The sequence below is a fragment of the Balaenoptera acutorostrata genome, chromosome 18 (genome assembly GCF_949987535.1).
Source record: "Balaenoptera acutorostrata chromosome 18, mBalAcu1.1, whole genome shotgun sequence".
Lineage (NCBI taxonomy): Eukaryota > Metazoa > Chordata > Mammalia > Artiodactyla > Balaenopteridae > Balaenoptera > Balaenoptera acutorostrata.
The window spans coordinates 78,593,704-78,619,198 of record NC_080081.1 but is presented as its reverse complement, the minus strand read 5'-3'; the positions used below and the strand labels follow the sequence as shown (position 1 = coordinate 78,619,198).

Below are 25,495 nucleotides of genomic sequence, written 5' to 3'. Positions count from 1 at the left end.
TGTCAGTAAGAATTTGAAAGATTTAACTGTTGTATTTAGTCATGCCAAGAGAGGCATTTAAATTTTTGTTTTACTGACAATGTGACAAAGCATGTTCACAAAATCCTGAATTATCAGCTTAGGTTGATTTTTTTCATTTGTTTGCTGAAAAAGTCCTCTTTAAACCACAAAAGCAGTAGTAATGTTCACATTAGGATAAAGAAAATTAAACTTTTAAAATAATGACTGGAGAAGATGCCCAGAGAAATAGTGTGCTTAAGAACTCGGTCATTTAGTTCATGTTTGGGACTTAAAAAAATTTTTTAATGACTATTTATTCTGCTACTAGGTTCATTCTAACAAACAGACTTCCTTCAACACAAAACAAAAGGGAGAATTAGCAATTATCTGATTAATTTAGGTTTTGTAGAAAACTAGCTTGGGCAAGTCAAGTCATTGAAAATTCAGTTCAGTGTCTGAATTAATTCAGTTAATTGTTTACTTCTTGTGTCTTGGTTGAGAAATGAAACAGATTGTATTTGATTTTAAAAGAAGGATGCCTATTGCTGAATGTACAGGTACAGTCTCAAAAGCTGTCTCTGAATTAATTGCCGCCTGATGATCTTGACTGTGATTTAAGAGGGGATACTCCATAAGATCTCCACTGAACGAAACCCTTATATTACATTTTTTAAGCACTTTCCTATCTGTTGCTTCAATGGCAGCTTTGTTACTGCAGAAAGTCCAAGACTTCAAAAGACTTATTTCTAGTCCTGATTCTGTCACTGATTAGCTATGTGACCTTAAGGGATTTGCTTCACTCCCCAGTGTTCTCATATGGGAAATGAGGGAGTGGATCAGATCATCCTCCTGAAATAAGTGGGGTGGAATTTTTATAGCCATCTTACAGATGAGGAAACTGAGATTGTAGAAAAGTCACTTGACTTTTTTAACTAAGTTACATGGCCTGTTTTCCAAGTCCTGGTCCTGTGTCCTTCCCAGTCCACCATGGATATTTTCCAACACCTGCTAAAACAAATGCACTGCTGACTGGAGAACAGGGTTAGTTTGAAAGATCAAGATAACCACTTCCTTCTGCTATGCAGTTTTTGTTTCTATGATAGATGTGTCCGTCAACTGGATTAGTCCGCTGACTTCCCAACAGTTGCTTTTGCTTCCGTATTTCTAAGCAGTCTGAACACAATTACTGCTACACATAGTTTACCATGACATTTAAAATAATTTTCACAAAAATTTAATATATCAATGCAATGTGAAATTATATATATTTGTGTGTCTGTGTGTGTATGTATATATATATACACGTGTGTGCACATATATATATTATGCACATCTTTTGACATTATATGCACATCTTTTTGTGTTTCCAAGGATTTGATACTTTCTTAGAAGATGTCAGTGGTGTGCATGAAAAGTTTAATAGTTAATTAAAGGTTGTTTTTCCTCCAGGGAGATTCCCAGTGGGATTTTGTGAGATTTCAGTTTACATATTCCATATGGGCTGGTACATGATATATATTCCCTATTACATTTGATTATGTTAAGAATCCTTGAACATGTTTTCACTAGCTCCTTCTGGGTTTTTTCTTGAAAAAAAAGGAATATATTTCTTGTGAATAAATTTATTTATTGACTATAAATTTTACACATATACACTGCTCTCAAGGCCAAATATCTCTCATGTCTTATCACCCTCATAAAGGTTTCATATAAAGCTTTACAGATTATTACTTAGTAACATTCACTAATATTTATTAATGTACTAGTTATTAATTCAGTAATATTTATTGAGTACTTGTGTGCTAGGCACTCTGACAATATTTTTCAGGACACCATCTCATTTAAATTTCCAGCAATTAAGTTTGTCATTCCAATTATACAGATGAGAAAAGTGAGGCTCAGAGGGATTAAATAACAAGTGCAAGGTCACAGGGCTGATTAAGTGGCACCATTAGAGTCTATCTGACTTCAATTCGGGTTCTTTTGTTCTAGGGCTGGGCAGTTAATTCCTTCTATCATAAGAATTACATACAGCTGAACTTAACTGTTAGCAAACATTACAGCCAAAATTTGGGGGCAAAAATGTGCTCTGTTTTTCTTCTTTTGGTATATTTTATGAGCGCTATTAGAATTTTTTGATAGGGTTTTCCATCAGTTGGCCTAGAATCTTCAACTAGAAAGGACCTCAGGACGTAATTCATTCTTCCTCTGCTTCAGGACTGGACCACACTCAAGCGTCCACCATTGGTCTGGTTGGTCAGACTCCCTGTGATGGCAGGGCTGGTCCAAGGCACCCTGGAAACATTCAGAAACTGATGTGCCTTTAAAGAGTGATTCTTTAAAATGTCAGCACCATTTAGAGGAACGGGCTATGAAAGGGGGGGGCAGGAGGAGGCTCCCTGGTGGCCGTGCTTAATTTCTCCTCAACTGTCACAAGCCATTCAGCTTTGCTCCAAACTGCCGCGCAGATCCACCCACTTGCTGAAATCACCACTCTGAAGTGACCAAGTCTCACATCCTTCGATTGAGAAGTACTTCAGCATCATCCATTGTGACTTAACTCAGATCTTTGGTGAGAAGGTGGAGGGAGGTGAGATGGGGGTGTTGAGTGACTTTATGAAACCATTTCTTCCAACACAACCCACTCCCTTTGTGAGAAGAGTTCCGGGAAGTACAGCTTTCCCCATCCTGTTAATGGTCCCCAGTACTTAGACAGCCCTATGGCCTAGCCTCACTGGCTGCTGCCCTGCGAGCCTGTTCCTTAATTCTGCACGTGCGGAGGAGTCCCCTGTATTTATCGGGAAGCAGAGGAGGAGAGTCAGTGGCTCGTTTCTCCTCTCAATAAACACATGAGAAGAGTCTGGCCAACACAGTGTCATAAACTCACCAGGGTCAGTGCAAGTGCTGCAACTTATAGCACCTTTGCTCTATAAATGTCATGAGTTTGACATTATATCAACTAAATAAATACCCTCCTTGGACTTTGCATGTGTATTAATTTAAGCATTCGTGGTACGGTGATGATTATATTAGGGTTCAGGAGGCCTGGATTTTGGATCCTGCTTTGTTAGTAACTTGGTGTGTGACCTTGGGCAAGTTGCTCCCCATCAGGCCCCAGCCCTACGCTGATAGTCTGATTGGCAGCAGTGGGTGCTGGGAATTACTTAAATAGCTGGGTCTTGGTTATTTTCCCCCTTATTTTCTTAACTATATTTGGCAAACTTCACAACTCTTTGAGATTGTGGCCCCCATTTATTCATTCATTCAACAAATTTTTAATGAGTACCTACCACGTGCCAGGCACTGTGAACAAAGGGACAGAATTCAGGATTCTCATGTAGCTTGCATTCTATTCCTTCTTCCCATGAAATAGTGCTCTACATGGAAATTACTAGAAAGTCAAACAATTTTCCATTAACTTTGCTTCCAGTGAGCTAGCTTATCACTGAAATTATTTTCTCAAGAAGTTTGTTACTTCATTGGTTCAACTTTTTTAGGAATATATTCTAAACAAATACACTGCGTATCAGCTTAGATATTGCTAAAACTAGCTTCAGAAAACCAACCTGTAACATAGTCTTAAAAACAGCACCTCTGCCGAGATCTTCATAAGAATTTGGCTTTTTCAGGGAATTTGCTGGCGGTCCAGTGGTTAAGACTTCGGGCTGTCACTGCCATGGGCCTGGGCTCAATCCCTGGTCGGGGAACTGAGATCCCTCAAGCCACAGCGGCCAAAAAAAAAAAGAATTTAGCCTTTTCACTAAAATTTCAATTCATTAATGATAGTCAGTGCTCTAAAGGGAGAGAATGCTTGCAGCCCTAATTCTAAGCATTGGTTTCATTGTGAAAGAGCCTAGGAGTCGTATGATTCTTTTTGTGCCACCACTGGGTCCTCCTTCCTTCAGACACTGTCCCCAGGTCACTTACACTCAAAGTGAGGTAAGTGGGGAGTATTTGTTAACCTAAGCGGCCTCTTCTTTAAAGAGTAAGAGGCACTTAACGGCTACAGTGCAGAGGTTCAATGGCTCTCCACTGTCAAATACCATTTCAGTTATCGATTTTTGATGCTTGGCATTGTGTGCCTAACAAAAGGTACAGCCCTGCCAACAATGGCTGCCATTTAATGAGCACTTACTATGTGCCAGGCATTGGGCCAAGCTCTTTAAATACCGTATCTTATTTAACAACGACCAGTGAAACAACTTATTTCAACAGTGGGAGATATAGAAAATTGGGAAGGTCAAGTAACTTTTCCAAGGACATGCAACTAGCCAACGGCCAATTGGCCTCCAAGGCCAGAATATGCGATGCCAAAGGCTGTGTACGTTAATAGGATCTGTCTGCAGAGAGCTAGCAGGGGGCTCACGGGGAAGAGCAGTCACATACAGATGACATGATGCAAGAATGAGTGAACTAAATGTGCCACTGTCTCTAACAAGGAAGGGAGGCCAGAGAAAAAACAAAGTAGTTCCTGGGCTGGCAGATTAAATTCCTCTCAGAAAACACTTACTGAACATTCGTGTGAATGTTTGATACTATCACAGATGCAAGTTTGAGCAAAATATGCTGCTTCTCGAAAGCAGGACTCCTTTTAAGTCCTTGAGGAAGAAAGCTAAGTCACAGGAAGTCAGGACAGGCGGGTGCTGCCATTGCGGCACAAAGGCCTCAGACCTCGCCGTGACTCCTGGGAGCTGTGGCTTCTGAGCTGGTTCCTTACCACCTCGGGGGAGGGAGCATCAAGAGGAAGCTTGGGGAGCCAAGGAAGGGCGCGTTCAGGGCACACCGGAGGCAAGGCCCGCAGACCAGTTCGGCCAGAACTTAGTGTCCCGTCTAGAGGCAGGAAAGACAGAGCTGAAGATGTGGGTGGAGCCCAAACATGGAAATCCCTGACCAGAAGCCATTCTTCACAGTGAGGAATCTTTGTAAATCTGTTCGTTGGACAGGGACCGTGATGAAAGGCAGGGGAAGCAGGACGGGTGGAGCAGAGCAGCCGGGAGGGAGGTTTGAGGGCGGGGCATTCAGGGGAGCGGCGCGGAGGGCCTGTGTGGCACAGGCCGCGGACCGGGTGCTGGGATGAAGAGGAAACGAGGAGGAGGGGGTGAGTGTGTGCGACCTCACAGAGAAGCAGCAGTAAGTCAGCTTAACCACGGCGGCCGCAGGATGCCCTGTGTGCAGGGCTCCGGGCTACGAAGAAAATAAGCTGTGCCCTCGGGAAGGTGAGGTCTAGTTAGACAGGTAACTTCCGGCTAAGGGCGAGCTTGTTAGGGAACCTCGGGGTGTGATGAGGTCCCAGATCACAGCTGACAGGTAGGCTGGGGACAGGCCCACTCGCCTTGACGTTCAGGTAAGACAGTGCGTATCATTTGTAAATGGTTAAAAATAAGTCGTGATTGCGGTTTCTATTCCGGCCGTGACAGCCTTGAGGCTGACACTTGGAAGGATATTTTTAATGTATTTTTGTACAAGTACCTAGTAGCGCATTCGGCGTTGTCAGTGCGGGGTCATGAGACGGGCGGATTGGTGACCAACTGTGACAACTTATTCATTCTCTCAACAGACATTTATTGACCGCTACTAAGGGCCTTGCGGCATAGAAAGGCAACATGGGATTTGGTTCCATTCAAAGAGACGTGCAGGTGTGCCGGGGAAATCAAAACCAACACAGGAAGTGGTGGGCGCCCCTGCACCGACGCGGTGCGTGCGCAGCCTCTTGGGTTGGGGGGAAGTTTGTCCACGTTCTCACTGGACGGATGAACGACAATTGCTTACGTTTCTACAGCATTGTAGTGCCGAAAACCTATTTGTTCTGTACATGGTGCTTTTACTCCTTCCACTGAATCTGTAGAGCGGGCACCGTTAGCCTCGCTTCGTAAGCGCGCAAAGTGGAGAAGTTTCGACACCGTCCTCGAGCCGCGTGTGGAGGCACAAAGCCCGGACCTGCGCCGCCCACGATCCCCGGGGGCCTGGGCCGGACTGGGCTGTGCCCGCGCCGAGGCGGTGGAAGCATCCCGACCTCTGGAGGCCAATGTCTGGCGAGCGAAATGGGGAGGACCCGCCGGGAAAAGCATCTGCGAATGACGAGGCGGCTGGTGGGCCGGGTCCTGGTGATCCGGACCCACCGCGCACACGTGTCACACCGTTTCCTGGGCCTTTCCTGGCGCAGAGGCGGGCGCGGGGTAGAAGGTCACCGGCAGCGCAGAGGCACAAAGGCCTGGAAACAGGTCCAGGTGGCCGCGAAGGCGCCCCCTAGCCGCAGGCAGGTCCCCACACAGCCCCGCTCTCCGTGGTCCTGGTGGGCCCCCTCCTGCCTGCCCAGGTCCGCCTGCGGGATGCAATCAGCAGCTCCCGCAGCCCGGGGGCCATCAGCGGCTGGACCGCGGCCTGGGGCACCCGGGGGTCTGCGGGGACGCAGCCCGGAGCCCAGAGGGTGGGTGGTGGGCGGTGGTTCCGATGTGGGCGGGGCTCCCGCGTGGGCGGGGCTCCCGGTGGGCGGGGCCGGGAGGCGGCGGCCGTTGCTGGGCTACGGGGCAGCGCGGACCCGCGGCGCCTGGACGTGCCGGGTGTGCGCGCGTGGAGGGGACCCCGGCCCAGCTCCGCACCGAGTGCCGCGCGCTCAGCCCGGCTCAGCACGTACCGGAGCGTCAGATCGCCGCCGGGACCTGCGGAGCAGCCTCTAGGCACCCGGGAAGGTAGGTTCCCCGCCGCCCCCGGGGCCGTGGCGCCGCGCCGCGCGGCGGATCCGCGCGGCCCGCGCGCGGAGAGGAGGCAGCTGCGGGTGGAGGGAGGGGGCGCCGGCCTGGGCTGCTCGCGTGCAGAGTAGGGGGCGGGAGGACAGGGCCGGCGGAGGCGACTCTCGGGAGGGCTGACAGCAAGGCCACCGAGATGCTGCAGCTGGAGGAAGCGGAGGGTGTGAGCACCCCCTGGCCCCCGTGGGCGACGGGAGTGGCCGCGCTGAGCCCCGCTGTGCAGGGATCTTGTAAATAGAAAGACTGCATGTAGGCGAAGGTGCCTGAGTGTGTGAGTGTGTGCGCGAGGCTCTCCCGGGGCCTGGACGGGGGCGCTCCAGCCCGTCCTGGCGGGAAGCGGTCTGCAGGCCGGCCGGCCCGGCGGGAGCTGGGGAGAGGGGAGGGCGCTCGGAGGATGTGCCAGCAGCCCGTAGACACAGTGATGGGAAGGGCCGCTCGCACAGCCCTGGTCAAGGGTCTCATGCCATTTCATGGAGCAGAAATTTAGCTCACACAGTCCTGAGGATGACGTTTGGAAGCATCCAAATACAGCGATCTGTTTTTTTTTTTTTTTTTTTTTTAATTATTTATTTATTTATTTATTTATTTTTGGCTGTGCTGGGTCTTCGGTTCGCGCGAGGGCTTTCTCTAGTTGCGGCAAGTGGGGGCCACTCTTCATCGCGGTGCGGGGACCGCTCTTCATCGCGGTGCGCGGGCCTCTCACTATCGGGGCCCCTCCCGCTGCGGGGCACAGGCTCCAGACGCGCAGGCTCAGCAGCCGTGGCTCACGGGCCCAGCTGCTCCGTGGCATGTGGGATCTTCCCAGACCAGGGCTCGAACCCGTGTCTCCTGCATTAGCAGGCAGATTCTCAACCACTGCGCCACCAGGGAAGCCCCCAGCGATCTGTTTTGATGGTAGCGAACTATGCGTCAAACCTGCAGTTACCATTGTGAGAAATCCAGGTCACTTTTTTTTTTTTTTTGCATTTTAATGAAAGAACTCAATTTGCAAACAAAAAAAACCATAAGCATTGTTCGATATTTCTTTAATTGAAACAGTTTAACAAACTACTTATGAATGGGTGGTTTTTACTCCAATGACAGTTTTCCTTTACTAGGAGACGATTTCTTTATATAAAGAAGAAACAGTTATTGTTAAACATGACTTCTGCAAACAGAAGGATTTATTTTAATATGTTGTTATTTCATGACCGGATACTTGTATGCAAAAGGGAAGATTATATTGCATTCGTTCAGGATTTACTCCGTATGTTTTCTGTTGTACAGCTTCACCTTAGGTGTAGTTTTAAAACATGTTTATTTAAAGCACTGCTTATTATCTAATTTAAACATATGTAACTAGAGGGGGTGAGAATAGAGTCCTTCCCTGGAAGACAGTTTTTGACAGTTATTCACAGAGATGTCGGTACTTAAAAAGAGTTTTTCTTCGCATAATATTTACCAAGTTCTGAGAATAATACAAAACATAGAAATGCAATTTCATTTTGAAAATACTGCCTTGACATGAATACATAGTGCATTATCATGAGCTCTATGTTTGTTCCTTTTTAACCCATGGAAGTGTCTCATGACATCTACTTTGTTACTGAGGCCACATGGCTTTATTAACTTTGGAATGTTTTTCCATACTAAGTGCTAGCTCTAGGATGTTGTGTTAGCATTTTCTGGGACATTCATGGAAGTTATTTGTTTCTTTGATGGGGGTATTTTTAGGCTCTGAGTCCAGGCTGGATTTTGAATTTGAAAGGTAAGGACATAGGAAGACTTTTTGTGCACTTGAAATTGCAATGTAAAGTGCCTTTCCTATCCAGAAGACTTGAATAAGGAACACTGCTAAATTTAAGCAACGTTTAAGAGGCTTTTTAAAAGAACAGAAAGAAAATGTTTTTTTACTTTAGATGGTTATCAAATTTAATTTATATATAATGTGTTTGTACATACATGTAATAATCACATGCTGTGCTTAATATGTTAATTTAATTCACTAGTTGTAGCTCTAATATATGAATCCAGGGTATGTTGGGGACATTTGAAACCTAAGTGAGGAATTCTACTAACATGAGGAGAATATTCTTCTCCTTTTTCACCTATTTAAATCTCTGAACCCAAGCTTAACCCAATCCTCTGCAACCAGTTCAACAATTCAAAATATAACACAGCACAAAAAACTGAAGGCATCTTTAATGAAGAAAGCCAAGTCCTCTTAAATCTGATGAATCAATATTTAAAGTCAAGCATTTAAAAATCTGGAAAAGGCCAGCATGCTCTATCTTTGACAACAGGTTGAATAAGAATACCCACCTCGAATAAATGTACACCCCAAATAAAGAGACAGCTGCTTATGTGATAAGAGAGCCGGGAACAGTTAAACAGTTCAAGGCGTTTGTCTCATGGCAGCTGATTCTTAAATGTTCATAGCCTTTCTAAAATGACCTTCTGGCTGAAGAAAAAGAACAGTCAAGCAGTAGGAACGCAATTTCCTTTCATGATTTACTGGCTGAGCAGTGAGTTCATTCATCGTATTTTATCTGTCTCAAATGTTTACATTTAAAAGTAAGATGTTTAAACAGTATTGGGTTATCGTCTAGTCCACACATCACAGAATAGGTACCTTTTAAATTGACGTTTTAAGACCTGGGTTTTTAAAAAGAGAACAACCAACCTCAGCAATTATATAAGACAAAGGAGCTTGTCTACCTCAAGATTAGATGTTATTCAGCCAACTCTTCCCCTCCGTCTGCTCGGATGGCTCTAATCTGAGGAAATTCTAAAAGAATGGAGGCCTCTCATAATGGAGAACACTACACATGTTACAAAAAAGGACTTTGGAATCTATCCAGGCTTCTAAAATAAAAATTTAAACAGCTGTGTTGTAGACATTATTATGCACAATTCTCTAGAATAGATTGTGTCAATGTTTGGGGTCCCCTCAGACCTTGATGCTACAATTGTCCTATTTGTATTTTAGGACTGAGAAACATTTGTGAATTGGGGGAAGAGTACATTAGTTACAATACGCTTGTTGATTGAACATTCTGAGAACACTATGACGGATTTTCTTAAAGCAAAAATGATAGCATCTACAGCTCAGAGAAATGAAAAGATTTAGTCTCAAAAAACCGTATCCTAGGTTAAGTTCTGTTGAAAAAAATTATAGGAGCCTGACGGTGACTGGCCCCTAATGTTTTTGAACTTTGGAGGAATTGAAGATATTGTATTTGGCAACAGAACATTTTAAAGCTTGTAGAGTTTTTAGTAGAAAATATTTCTTGACTTGAAAAGGGAAATCATTCTCATTTCCCAGCCAACAACAATATGTATATTTTTATTACCACATACCTTCATGAGCTTCCTAGGTTACAAAAAGGGCTGCCAACCCTACCATGTAGGAAGAACAATTTTCAGGATATAGTGAAATTGAAGACGAAGATAAAGAACAGCTAGAGGCTAGGGGTTATTGCCCCGTCTGGAAATAGCAGTACCCTAAATTTCTAATTAATTTTTTATTCTCTTCACATATGGGACTGACATTATTCTCAGCCATTTATGATTCTGTTCCACCATTAAATGTAAAAGGCGGTATGTGTGGCATTGGCGTCATTTCAGTGCTGATTTCATAAATTGTAAGCCTGCCAGTGTACTTTAATGTTGATTTCTTTAAAAATATTTCAGCTTATTGCATATTGGAAAAATGTATGGGTTGGTTGTAGCTTCATGACCTAATGTTAATACAGTTTTGCTAGATGAAAATGTTTACATGTTGCATGCCCTGTGTGCTGGATAATAAATCAAATGGCTTTGAAAGGATGGGGGGGAAAAAAAAAGAAAATTAAGCAACTTATTCTGAAACGAATTGTCCAGATTATTTGAATTATTTCAGATTCATATATTTTGGTCATTTATAAGATCACAAATAAAGACTATTCTCAAAAAGGTTACTGAATTGTTAAAATTAGAAAGATACATACCAGATCTTCCTCCTTGGTGATCTTGGTCGATATTATAACCCTATATTCAGAAATGGGGTCCTCACTTGAATTGTGTGCTACCACCGTCACTTATAGTTCAAGCTCAAGCTGTGGTTGCACAGATTTTTCCCCTACATTATTTTATCCCTTACAGCAGCCCTAAGAGTAAAAATATTATCCCTAGCTAATGAATTTCTTCATTTATTCAGCATCTGTTGGGCACATATTTTGGGTGAGTTAACAGCTCTAGAGGGAAATCGCAGTTCTTGTCATGAAGTCCTCAGACCCTAACTGATGGTAAACTCAGATGGCTTGGTTGATGATGAATGAAGGAAGGTTGCCCCCTGTGACAATAGGGAGGAGTAGGGACTGGAGCACCAGACGCCTATGTTCTTCTATGGACGGGACAACAGATGCTCAGCTGTAGCTCATGTTGCCTTAATGTGGGACTCGTGGATGCCAGGCTTTCTAATTTTTCAGGAAAATGCTCCATTTTTAATATTGAAAACTTATTTTTAAAATTAAGTGCTGTACTGACAGAAGGAAACAGTGCATCCTGGCAAGATGCAATACAAGAGCTACAAAGAGAGGGAAGGAACCAGATAATCATCCTGTGAGACAGAGAGATATCCAGGGTGCTATGGAAGCACCAAGGAGGGTGCCCGTGCCAGATTTAGGGAGATCCCGGTTTGACAGATTCAGGGAAGGCACGGTAGATGAGGCACAGCGTATAGGAGAGCCCCAAGGCAAAAGAGGGGGCGGCAGTGGAGGGACCTGCAGGTTGAAGCAGCCACTGCGGTTCAGATACAGGGGGCTGCCCGTCCCCAGCTGCTCCCGGAAACCCTGAGCTTTGCCTAGTGAGGCACCAGCCCAGGTCTTCAGGATCTGGACGAGGAATGGAAGGGGGCTGCACTTCGTTTCAGCATGTGTTGGATTTACCCCGTCTAGAGGCTGGCCAATAGGACGCCTCCCTGTTAGTTACCATTCATTCAAATGAGCAAGTTAACTTGATAAGCAGCCACTTTCTCTGCCGCTTAACAGAGTGTTTGCCTGCTCTGTGCTTTGGGCTCCTACCTCTTCTTTTTTGCTTGCCTGGTTCTCCTGACACCTGCTTGCATTTGCTGTAGAGCAGATGGTGAGGCAGGAATGCCACACACCTAGATTCCTGTAAACTAGCATCCTTGGTCTTCTCCTGATATTTAGGCAAACTGTGAAAACCCTCGTGGGCCCATTGTACATAATCTCATAATGTGTATATCTTGTGCTTGACAAGTCCTCCCCCAGATAAACAGAACACGGAATTCTGCCTATAAAAGCATTTCTTTACCTTGGCCAGACCCAGAAGTTAAAAGCAATTTCAGTAAATACCTTTTTATGGCCTTATTTTTATTTTAAACATTATTACTTAAATGCTTGTTATTTCATTAACTTTTCCTTCTTTTTATGAATGCCAAAGCATTTCATAAGGTATTTCATTTGTTTCCAGGAAATTCAAGGTCACGCTTATAACACTGCACCGGCTAAATTGTTTATTTCTAAGTAGTGTGTGGCCAGGTGGTATGAAAAGTCTCCGCAGCCCTGCTTAGCTGGGAGTCCCTGCAGAGCACACCTTTGCGGCCTCCTACCCCAGATGACACCACCTCCTTTCAGGCGCCTAATAACTGCTTCATCAGAGTTGCTGTTCGTTCAGCGTGTTATGTGGTTACATAGCCTTGTTCGTGTGGACCAGGTGGATGTAGTCCTACTGTGCTAAGTGGAAGGGACTTGGACGCTCAGCACGGTGGGTACAGCCCTTAGCCAAGCTGACAGAGCGCCAGGGCCCTGCCTCGGGGTCACCAAGCGTGAATTTGCTTTGGTTTCCACTGTTTCTAGTACGTGTGTCCTTCGGCCCTCAGCGTTCTCCCCATTGTGTGGGGATAAAGATGTACTTTAGAGGGTAGGTAGTAAGGAAAGAAGCTGCACTTCTTCTAAAGCACCGACACAGTACTTGATACCGTGAACGCTAAGTTCACACTGACCCTGTTCTCAGTCTTCGAACGCTTTCTGCAGCCTCAGTTCAGAGGTCTGAAACGCTACCTGCCCCTCGATTGCGACTGTCTGCATCATGTCCCACATTTGTCCAGAAGGTTGCAGCCTTCAGGGGCTGTCATACACACGGGACCATTTGCTCCTCAAGGATGATATCACTAACAGTGGCGGCCACCATCGCTAACGAGTATGGAGCACTTCTTCTGGGCCAGGAACGGTGACATCTTCCAGCTGTTAAGCTCACTATTCCTCACGGCCGTCCAGGAGGCGGTACTGTCGCGACGCCCAGTTCAGAGAGAAGGAGACAGACGTGGGTGAGGTCCGCAGCTGGGAAGTGGTGCTCCCAAGAGCAGCAGGGGCCACGGCAACATTAGCAGCCGTGAGCTTTTACTGTGTCCCGGGCCCCGGGCTGCACATCTTACCTGCATTATCGCAGCGGACCCTCCGCACACCCCACGAAAAGGGGTCTGTTTCTGTCTCTATAGATGTGTGGTCTCAGAGGAACTTTGCTAAGTAAGAAATGGGACTGAAAACCCAGGTGTTCCAGTTGCCCTTTTCCCGTGACCATTCTCAATAACGCCCAGGCTGTTTTCAGTTATGGTGGCTTTACCTGCAGAAGACTATTTGAACTTGGCCTTTATAGCGCCCTGATGGCTCTCAGGATCACCCACCCAAGTCTAAATTACATCTCAGCCTCTTGGTATAAAAAGCCAGGTTAAACAAGAAGCCACAGAAAACAGAAGTGGCGTATTTCAGTGGCACAGTTCAATCCCCAGCTCCCAGTGTAAGAAATCTTCTGTGAAGAACTGCTTGCGCTTTTTAAGCCAATTAGGATTTTTTAAAATACGTCACTGTATCATTTAATCCTGTGTCCTAATCTAAGGCACTGAATGCCTTGAGAAGGCAATAAGATTTTATATAAATCTGAAACAGAATGTTTATCCTGTTCACCCCAGAAGAATTAGATCTGTTACGTGCAAACAAATCTCAGGTGTTTTCCACAGTGTATTTTTCATTGTTTTGTGTTTCTTCATTCACTTAGTTAATTCAGGAAACGTTCGCTGAGCACCTTTGCGCTCGACGCTGGGAACACAGAATTCTAGGTGTGATCCTAGGATTGAATGCTTTAAAGGAACATTCAGTCTGGGAGTGAAACTGACCTGCGGCATGATGGGTCTTGTCCATGGACGTGGAAAGGGCTGTGGAACCCCAGGGAGGACCTCACTTCACTCAAGCTGCTTGGCTGTGGACCGCATTCAGTAGAGTGATAGTTGAGCTGGTTCTCAGAGGGACCCAAAAAGGGAAAGGCTGTCCAGACCAAGAGGGCAGGATCACGGGTGTCCAGAAGAACTGTGGGTATTGGGGTATGGCTGAGCTGGGCGGGCAGTGAGAGCAGTGACCTGTGATGAGACCGGCAGGCCGGCGGGTGAGATTATACAGGGCATAGGTGCCAGGCCGAGGAGTTCAGAAGATAATTTGCAGGGACAAACCCACCTGTACCCCTGGATATTTAGGTGTAGCAATGCTCCTTTTGTATTTCCCATTCAAACTACTCAATTTAGCATGTGTGTTGGGAAGATAAGACAAATCAGCACATTGGATCTAGTTCCATTAATTTTTTTCTACCCTATCATCTAAAAAATACCAAAATCTTTGTGATGCAAAAATCATAGTACACTTTGTTCAAATTTTCTCCTTTTTTTGGGTAGCGTATATGTGGTTTTTATCTCATCCTTTTTTTTAGGTTATAAACTTTCAAAAAGGATCATGTTACGTACCTTTTTTGCCCCAAGAGCACTATACATATATTTTTTTCATTATGAATGAAATATTTACACTACAAAGATTTTTTTAGGGTAAAGAGGGTAAAAAATTCACCTGGATCGCCGCAGTATAAACCTAAACCATTGATAATATGTTGGCATATTTATTTTTGTACACAAAATGGGTGTATCTTACAAAGTCAGAATCATAGCGCCATGACTTCTAGCTTGGTGTGCCTTTACAAGAAGATGCTGCAGTGTTTGTGTGCCTTACACAGTAATCAGCACCGTATCCCAGGAGGGTTTTCTGTGTGAGCTAGATGCTCGATTACCGACCGACTACGGACAGACTCTATCGATCTCTTTATTTCTCATGTTTTATGTAAATGCTTTGGTATTTATACCCTCTTTTCCATATTAGTTTACTTCCATGTAGATTTTATGTTTTTTACTTTTCAAAAATTAACACATTAAAAAAAATTGAAGACCCCGCTGGGAAAGAGATAGCCTAAAGCATACCTTTCAGGGAATGTGATTTTATCTTCGGACCCCAATCCTGTGTCTACACAGCAGCAGGTTGCATGGTTGGGTAATTGCTGGATGATTTTGAGATATGCAAGGGGAAAAAAAAGCTATGACCAAGAAGCTGGAAAAGCAAAAAAAAAAAAAAAAAAAAGAAAAGCCGTGTGAATTCACTCAAAATGGGTCTTTCATCCAACCAAGCTTAAAAATGATTTTTCATTGCCCTGGTGGTTGGACCTGCTGGGGCAGCTGGGATGACCACCTGGGTTGGTCTCCAGGCGGGGGTGGGGCGCGCCCCTGGCTGTCTGCTTGGTCCATGGTTAGGACAGCAGCCTGCTCGGCCCGCTTCCTTTGTTGTTATTGTTGCTGTTTTTCTTGAGCTCTTTGCTTCTGGTTGTTCTCTGCTCTGGTTTCTTTCCAGTTAGTCAGGTTCTCTGCTCTGGGTTTCTGCTAAAGAGAAACTGAACCATTTTTTCTCTGCCTGATCGATGGAGCGACCAGGTGAGCCTTCACTTTTTAAAAATTGTCAAATAAGTCTCTTCTCTTGACATTGAGTGAATCTGTAAAACAAAACAAGACAGATTCGTTTCTACATTTTCGATCATTCCTGGTAAAGATATAGAGGCTTATTTTACCTTTTCTTGAAATGTCAGGGTAGTGCCTCCAATTCATCACTTGTAAATGATTTTTAGATGGTTTTAAATAAATGCTCATTTTTCTGCTAGTAGATGATTTGCACTGCACTGGTTTGGGGAAGAGCTCACAAATGCCAGATGTTAGCTATTTCTGCTTCTTAGTGGAGCTGAAGGCCCGATACCCAAGCACACAGTTTTTGTTAAACGGAGCAGGTTGTTTTCAGGTGTATGTGACACGGGGACATTGGAACCACGCACCTGGGTTTGCATCCAGCTCTGCCTCTCACTGGCGATGTGACCTTGAGCAAGTGACTCAGGCCTCTCTGAGCCTCAGTCTCCCCATCTCTAAAACGGGGATAATGACAGTATCCAACTTCTAGAGTAGTTGTGAAGATGAAATGAGTTCTGCTAAAAATAGTACCTGGCATGGCGTGCTTAGCGTGTGTTAATTGTTATTTTATCTTTGTTATCATCCTGTATGACTAAACCCGTATAAATGGAAGGTTTCTATAAGTCACAGTTTGAATGTAATTCTCTGCTGGGTGAAGTCGACTGGACACTGTAGAGACTTGGATAGAAAGAAAATAAAGGCATGTGTAGCCTGGGAACTCAGAGCCAGCAGGAATTTTGTATATACTTTGGAGGTAGACAAAGCTTCAATTCTCATAACCTAAATTTGTAAAGAATTACATAGTGGGCTTCCCTGGTGGCGCAGTGGTTGAGAATCTGCCTGCCAATGCAGGGGACACGGGTTCGAGCCCCGGTCTGGGAAGATCCCACATGCCGCGGAGCAACTACGCCCGTGAGCCACAATTACTGAGCCTGCGCGTCTGGAGCCTGTGCTCCGCAACAAGAGAGGCCGCTACAGTGAGAGGCCCGCGCACCGTGATGAAGAGTGGCCCCCACTTGCCACAACTAGAGAAAGCCCTCGCACAGAAACGAAGACCCAACACAGCCATAAATGAATGAATAAATAAATGAATAAATAAAAATTTGAAAAAAAAATGGTTAAGATGGTAAATTAAAAAAAAAAAAAAAAAAAAGAATTACATAGTATTTGTCTATGGTATCCTTTTAAAAGGTGATTCCTTTTAAAACATAAATAGTATTATGTTTTACTAACATACTAAATAATATTATGTTTTACTAGTGTATATAATAAATGGTAACATTGTATAATAAATACAGAATGCAGTCACTCATGGTATTAATGTTAACTGTATCTTCTTATCTTTTAGAGCTCTTCAACCAGAAATACATTTAATGAGAGCGATGGCTTTCAAAGTGCTACTAGAACAACAGAAAGCATTTTTCACGGCTGTAGTTTTACTAGCCTGTTTGGTAAGTCAACTCTTTACTTTCATAAGAATGTGGGGAAAGAATTCATAGAACTAGTACTCAATCTATTTTCTATTTCTAACCCCATATCTTAAAATTTTCTTTCAAATTCATTTTATCATTGTTGCATTTAATTAATAAGTCAAAGGTTGCTGTTGGGTCTTGACTTTTGTAACAGTGGTCGCAATTATTTATTTAAATCTAGGTGAAGTCATAAAATCACAGCATCACTCATTGCCGCATGATAATGATGCTCCATTGAGTTTATAGGCAGATGCCTGTCACAGCACAGCCTAACAAGACCTTAGATTCTAGTTTGGAGCCCATGACTTCACAGTTTGTGAAAAATTAGGAATCATTTCTTAAGTGCTATTGTTTTATATAGTTATTTATATCCTTCTTGGTTTCAAAAAGCATCAAAGATAGATAGAGAATTGTAATGTTTGAAAGCTTTAACACAAAACATCTATGAAGCTGTTCAAAAGAATTACTGAAACATTTAATCTGGAGATGCAGTCATGATCTACAAATGTAAAAAGAATTATTTACACTGAAGACAGTTCCTGAAGTCTTCTTGGAAGACAAAGTAAGAGGAAATGGGGTCCGATTGGAGTCTGACATGCAGATAGACATAAGGAAAACATCCCTTCCTTGAGTTGAGGTTGTTAAATGTTGGAAGAAATGGTCCACAAGAGAAGCTGTGGCATTTCTTTCTCAAAGCGATGCAGTGTCTTTGTGGTGGAGGGGAATCTCCTCTCTCCCTTAAATAAAACCAAACTCCTCTAAGATTGGTTGTTAATGAGGGTTAAGAAAGGTGGGAGGTGATTACTAGACCTTTAGCCCCAAATCATGGTTTAGTCTTGAACCCCACCTTGAATTCTCCCTTCTGCCTGCTCTAGAGGTTAAGGCTGTGATTTTATTTAAGGAGGTTGACTGACTTCATTATAGATATTTGCTTCAAGGTGGAGGCAGTTTGTACTGAATAACCTCCCGTCGTTATAACCATCAAAAACCATTTCTGTGCACGTGTGCGATGGATGTTACACACACCAGTCTCTGTTCCCCCAGTGCTTCCTAAGGTTCTCAGTTTTCCTTTAGGGAAACAAAATTGTATCAATAGTCAGGAATGTTACTGAGGGAGTCCCTGCTTGATGTAAGAGTTTGAACTGAATGTTGTCACCAGTCTGAGATTCTGTTAATATCAACATTTTTAATGAAATACCATCTGTTAAGAAGCAGATATACACACTTTGGTAGGATGGTGTGTATAAGACGAACTTACCATTTTTAGGTAAAATAAGAAATAAAGGCTATATCTTGAAAATGACTTACAACCTTTGTTTTTGCAAAGCAGATAATCTTTCCATTTAAGTCCTATGCTGTGAACCAAAGTTATTGTTAGGACATAGAGAACAGACTTGTGGTTGCCAAGGGGGAGGGAATGGGGGAGGGATGGATTGGGAGTTTGGGGTTAGCAGATGCAAACTATTACATATAGGATGGATAAACAACAAGGTCCTACTATATAGCACAGGGAACTATATTCAATATCTGGAGATAAACCGTAATGGAAAAGAATATGAAAAAGAATGTATATATATGTATAACTGAATCAATCTGCTGTACAGCAGAAATTAGCACAACATTGTAAATCAACTATACTTTAATTTTTTAGAAAAGTGTATTGTTAGGTCCCATTTAAGTGGCAAAATGGCAATCAGTAGGAAAGTAAGTTCATGTTTACATGACAGTTTTACTCTGAAGCATTCAGAGAATTGGGCCATTGTTATTTTCATCATTATCAGGAATTTTACTGATCTCACGATTGTCAGAATTTTTTGAATGATGAACTCTAAGTAAATGGAATTCAGCTGAAAAACTTCTACATCAAAGCTGGGTATCAGATATGTCTAAAGGATAATAGCAAAGTTCTTGGGACTAGTATATGTATTCCATTTATTTATTTATTCAACTCATTATGGGTGAATATGTTTTCTTAAAGAGCAAAAATATAATTCTTGAATTCAGATTTTTTCAGGTTGCAAAAGGACCTTGGTCTCTGCGTAACTGTTCTTTTATACATCTTCTTACTTAGTAAAGAGAGCAGTTTCTACCTATTTTTACCTTGGGTACTCAGAAAAGTGTCAGAAGAAGATAGCAGTTAAATCCAGAAAAAGAGAACTCTCATTCAAGGAATACAGAGAGGAATCAGGCTTGTTGACTTAATTGTTCCACTGACTTTTCCAGAAAGTGGTTATTCTTCCTGAAGTGAAAACTGAATTGGCCTCACTCTGAATTAATGTTTACATTCAGTGATTATGTGAATAACACTGAAGATACTCTTCCTTTTTTGTGAAAAATAGAATTAACTTCCCTTAAGATAACGTTTTGTGGAACATTTTTTTCAGGCATGTAGAGTGATCTGTGAAACAGGAGACTGTGGACAACAGGAATTCAGGGATCGGTTGGGAAACTGTGTTCTCTGCAAGCAGTGTGGGCCAGGCATGGAGTTGTCCAAGGTAACTGTCGGGCGTGTGGGAAAGTTGTAGATCTGTGTCTTTAAAATGCGTTCTTTTCAGCTCAATCCTTTCAGTTAATGACCAGTGAAGATTTCTTGGTTTGTCATGTCCCTTTAGCGAAATATTGCACAATTCCCTTTTCAGTACATTCGATTCATGTGTCTTACTGAGATAAAAGAAATAGATTCTAATAACCGTAATTCAATAAATGTCATTGTTTTGTATAATTTAGTGTTTATTGTATTTTACTGAAAGAATAGAATCATTAAACAACAGGGTCCTACTGTATAGCACAGGGAATTATTCAGTGTCCCGTGATAAACTGTAATGAAAAAGTATATGAATAATGGGATCACTTTGCTGTACAGCAGAAATTAACACAACATTGTAAATCAACTATACTTCAATAAAATAAATTTTAAAAAATAGAATCATTAAGGTTTATTTGCTTTAATTAAAAAGCATTCTACTAAAGATTTAAAAATAAAGCATTGATAACAGAAAATGGTAATAATACTATTTACTGGGCCTTCTTTTTCTTAAAATTAAGGTTACAATTACTAGTCAAGAAAAACAGAGCCCAGCAGTGTCTTAAGTAACCAGGCTCCAAGGGAGCAGTTCTTTTCCAAGCCAGAGTTTTGAACATTGCTTTGACAGTGCCAGTACGATTATTAATTTTCCCACTTTGAGTATATGCTACTCCCAGGAGCATCTTAAATGTATTCATCTTCACCACTGCTTGTGAAGCAGCTGTGTTCCAACGGGGTGGATTCAGAGTTCTGGGTGTTCCCGGGCCCTTCTTTGTTGTGAGCATGCTCAGAGGCACACATGTATTTGCTTTATTTTCTGACCTTTTGAAGACGTTACCAGTTGTGGACAATTGATGTATCGTTTTGTTCTAAAGAATGCACCAAGGTCTTCCTGTTATGTTAGAAAAGGAACAAAAGATGTGTCTTTATTTTAAGTGACTTTTCAAAGAGAAGTCCTTTCCCCTACAGTCTGCTGTTCTCTGAATTTGAGTCTTGTCATTCATAGATTTTTGATCGATGATCTGCAAACAGCAGGAAACAAAGAATTATGCATTCCACAAGTGATTCCTGGCGGATGGCCTCTCTGGGTGTTGTGTTTAATATGTTGGCTTTCAGCTTCTTGTGCCGTCCGCTTGGAAGGAACTGGCTGAATTTTGAACTCTGCGGTGTCTAGTTGCTGAAGCACCCCGGCCGATGTTTTTTAAATCCCTGTGGATTGTAGTAACATGGCATTTTCAGACATAGGTTTTGCTCTGTTGGATGTAAAAAGGTCCTTTATAACAGCAGACCGGCATATCTAGGATATGTCAACAAAGTAGTTAAGAATGCGATTGTGCCCGGGAGGAAAACAGTGATGTTTCTACCCCTCAGAGTTCTTTTGTCAAATCTCTGTGAAAATATGAATATATCACAGATTGGAAGAGATGAGTGAATCATTTCTAAGAAATTGCTCCCTAACCTTCATTCTTTATCTAGAGAATGAAGATGAAGGTTCCGTCAGCTCGCAGTATTTTTTTTTAAATCCATCCTCTGAGATTATCTGATAACAGTTTCTGTATTTCATAATTTCCCACAGATATCCATAAGAAATATTTTTCATTAGGTAGTAATTTTCCCTGAGTATTGCAATAGCTGTCCAACTTTATTTCATCAGGAGCCACCAAAAGGAAGCAATCTGTATAACCCTGCCTGTGTGTACTTATTTTAGTTATTAATATTTATGATCATTTTCCTCATTAAAAAAAAAAGACCAGGACAAAAAATTGAGTGAGAAAGAGTAAAAGTAAAGGTAACGACATCACTGAAATATTAGATTCTCAGGACCCACTCAGAAGCACAAATTTACAAATGTAGAGTGTGTTCCTGCCTGTCCTGAGGTGTCCACCCTGCGGGCAGGCAACCCCTCAGCTTTCACCCTCACTGTCTTAAACAGACCGCCCAGCTCCTTTTAACAGACACTTAGTGAATCTTTGCTCAAGGAGTGGACCAATCTGTCAGTCTTGGATAGGTTTTGGAAAAAAAAGATGACAGTTAAATCTAGTAATATAAAAGTTAATGAATGTGTGATTGTGTGTTGCAAATAATGTTTTGCCAAGTCTTTTAGCTTGGTTTTAGCTCTTAGTAAATAAAATTAGCAAGTGAGCCTCGCTCAGGGTCTAAAATGTAAAGCGTAAGAAAGGCAAAGGAGTCAAACATACCTATGGAAGTAAAAATATATTTTTATTTTCCAGTTAATTAATCAAGGCAAAGGATGTGAGTTTTTTATAAGCAATTACTTTGGAACTGGAAGTTTCTAAACTGTCCACTCATGAATTTGCAGTTTCTTCCTTCCAGGCTGCCTTTATTAAATTTTTAGCAAGAACATATATCTTTCAAAGGAAAGAAGAGTAAGTTCTGAGTATATTAAAATCAGATAAATCACTTAAATTGACAAGTATGTTCAACTGGTTAATTGTCACTTCCAAGCTTTGCAAATCAAGGCAAAATTTATTCTTGTCACTGAGACTAAGTTTTTGTTAAATTGTTAGATAACTACATTTATAAATAGTCTATTTGCTTGTTGCTTGGAATACTAAATATATCATGGCAGGGGTGGTTACCTGTTAATTTGTAATGAAGCAGATGAGTACAAGAGTCTTTACTTTTTTAACTGAGGTGTACCATTTTGGTTACCAGTGGTGTTTGAAATTTTGAAAGCACAATAAATAGCAAATATTTTATAATTAGTTATGAAAAAGTAGGAAAGCTGGATCAAATTATTGATATCCACAACTAAAGTTTTCTTTATATTAAGAATTTTAAAAAGAACATTTTCACCAAACACAGAGCTTTTAATAATCTTTATTCTAACATTATTATGTAACTTATTCTGCTGTACTAAGCATAATTTAAAACTTCTGTCCATTTTTCTACTATCATGTCTATCCAAAATAAATTCCGGGTCATGAGGTTCTTCGAATTACAAACATATATCTATACCTTAAAACTCAAGCTTGGAAATACTTTGGGTAAGCAGGTACAGTTAAAATTTCCATCTGTGGTTTTATTACTCCTATTTATTATTTTCTTTGGAAGGCATTCAGTCCTGCCTTTTCACAAGGTATGGCTTGCTCTCCCATGGTTAGGTCTCTACATTAGGACATGCAGTTGGGCTTGTTGGAAGGTGCCGGAAGAGCTTTCCTGGGGCAGCTTGTGCTCTGCTCGCCTGTGGCGTGTGGTCGCTGTTTCCCGACCGCTTTTCACTTCCTTTCAATTGTGAGAGCGTAAGGAATCTACGCAGCAGCTCCAGGTTCAATAAGACCCTTGATGCCTGTTGCGAGCAGTGCCCTTCTCAGCTTTGGCCACTTTTTAAACGAGTACTTATTTTAACCTCTCACCCTGGATGCTTTGCATGTGTTCATCTGCAGGGTGTGTCTTAACCTAAAAAATATGGACTGTCTCTCAAAATGTCTTTAATTGTGAGTCTGTGATATATACCATGCAACGAAAATAGCTGACATTGGCCAACATGTATTATAGTGAGCCAGGTTCTATGTGATCTTTGTATGACATAAGGAATTCTTACAGCATAGGTCTTAAGTGGGGAATATAACTACCCCTGTTTACAGATGGGGCACAGAGGTTAGTCGCTGTGTCCACCATCACTGTAAGTAAGTGACAGTGGGGGGGGGCTCTTGGGGTCACCGTCTGCCTCCCGTCTTGATAATGCCCGAGGACAGCGCACCTGGCAGGACTTTCTGTGCTGATGCGCGTGGTCTCTACCTGTGCCGTTCAACACGGGTGCTACGAGCCGCTGGGTTATCGAACACGTGAACTGTGGCTGGTGTCACCGAGAAACTGGATTGCTTATTTTATTTCATTTTAAGTAATGAAATTTAAGTTTCCCCATGTGAGGTTATGGTTGTCGTATTGGACAGTGTCGTTCTAGAATGATCGACTTCCCGCCAGAAGTTGTGGCTTAGGACCAACTTCGAAAGCAGAGACAAATGTCCCAGCGTGTGCGATGCAGGAGCTGCTCCCGGCAGCCTTCCACTCCTCCTCCTGCATGTGTCGGCATTGTCCTGGTCCCCACCTGTCCCTCCCGCTCCACTGGCCCCGCCCACCACTGCTGCCCTGGGGCCACCTGAGCCCTAGCATCTCAGCAACCCTTTTGGTTCCCAGGTCCCTCCCACAGAGCCCCAAGCGCCATCTCTGTCATTTCGGCTCCTTTTAGTAACTCAGCTTAGGAAGTCGTTTTCCTGAATCTTTGGGAAAATATGTGACGGGTCACCGAGCCATTTAGAGTCTGTTTTGAGGATTTTATCCCCTTGAGCCATATTTACTCTCTCCCCCACTGCAGGGTTTAATTTTTAGTCTTTGAAAGTTTATGATAAAGATAATGAATAATGTCTTTTTCCTATTTCCGAGGCAAAAAATACCGAGTATGATTTCCATGGCTCTGTAATCAGCTACGCTGGGCGTTTTGACCGCGACCGTGTGCGTGAGTGTTCGGTGGCGTCCCGGGGTCTCGTGAGAGTGAGCGGGAGATGATTTTTGTTTTCCCGAAGTGACCACATTAGACTTGAATTCTCACCGTCTAGAGTTTGCCCGGCCACGGCCCCTCCTCCGCACCAAGCATTAATGCCAACAGTGTGCTTTTAACACGATCGCCTCCCGGCAGTAAATCAAGAAACTAGTTTTTGCATGAGCCTCTGGAAACAGACTTCAAGTCTCTGGAACGGTTTTCAAAGTAAGCTTTTGCTAAGCAATTATTGGGATGACTTTAGTTAATGTGAAAAAAGTTAATTCTTGCAAACAACAACATCTTCCCCTCCACACGGGTGCATGCGGGGCTTCCTATTTTTAAAGACATCTACTCTTTGGAAAACTGTTTACAACCTTATGAAGAAAATCACACAAAAAATTAATGTAATTTTCAAGCATGAAAGAGATTCATTTCTGCCATTTAATTACAGTGTCGCTCACTTTATTTGTGTTTAATTATACCTAATCAAGCCCAGTGGTGTTTGGCAGATATTAACAAGCTCTAGCTTGTAATTTTTTCGTTAGAAAACTCAACTATGGGTTTTCACAAACCAGAAGTTGGGGGGATATGTCTTTGGTGTTGTTTTCTTAAAGGAAATTAAAAAGCTGATTGCTGCACACCAGATACACCTGAATCTAATTTGTCATTTCCATTTGTGTGCCCTAGATTTTCTTTGTAAATAACTTCTTCTCCATCCAATTTGAGCTTTCAAAGTTCAAAGAACCCAAGTTAATACTTATTGGCTGTACAAATAAATAGTGCTTTTGACTGGAGGCCCCTGGTTGTGTTTCCCGGATAATTCATGGCCTGTGAGGATCTCCCCTGTCGGGGGGCGGGCCTGCTCCCCCAGCGTGTAGGTGGGATCCACTGGTGCTTTTTTTCAGTTCTGGATTTGCAGAGGGAGAGAAGAGAGAAGGGGATATGAGCACTGTTTACTTGGAGTCATTTTGCTACTGGAAAGCCACCAAATGTGGCTTAAAAATATTGGGCAGAGTGACAGAGCCACGGCTGCCCCCAGCTTGGGTGGAAGAAGCCCAGCTGGGTCCAGCCCTCTCTTGCTTTGGAACCAAGATAAGGAAACTGCTCACATCTCCACCCACCCAGGGGGAAGACTTGGCCTTACCAGCTAGGAGATATTGCTGTGGCCCTTACAGGCTTTTGCTCCCTGGGATAAAATAATAGTAGTAGTACTAATACTAATACTACTAATAATAATAAACTTTAGCAAATACTGCTTCACACAATATTTGTTCATCCGTCTGTTTACCCAGCAAGCAGCTCTTTATTACGCACTGGCTTAACTACGGTGAAAGAGAACATATTCAGTGGCACTTGCTGAAGTTGGCAGGGCAGGCATTGTTCAGAACCTTTGCAGTAGGCATGGGGATTTTACAGGGGGGAGGGAAGGGGCTGATCTCCGAA

The 25,495-nt window shown here is 42.8% G+C and overlaps 1 protein-coding gene across 4 annotated transcripts in view; it reads left to right on the top strand.

The window, feature by feature from the left end:
• The window catches only part of TNFRSF19 (TNF receptor superfamily member 19), a 92,281-nt gene that overhangs the window by 1,791 nt on the left and 64,995 nt on the right, over positions 1–25,495 (top strand). For 3 of the 4 annotated variants that reach the window (XM_057533200.1, XM_007164210.2, XM_057533197.1), the window contains exons 2-3: positions 16,901–17,003; positions 19,409–19,519. In XM_057533200.1, the coding sequence (XP_057389183.1) occupies positions 16,926–17,003; positions 19,409–19,519 (189 nt within the window). In that variant the 5' untranslated portion in view covers positions 16,901–16,925. Of the gene's footprint in view, positions 1–5,093; positions 5,345–16,900; positions 17,004–19,408; positions 19,520–25,495 lie in introns of those variants that run through there. The other variant, XM_057533198.1, reaches the window with a different exon arrangement.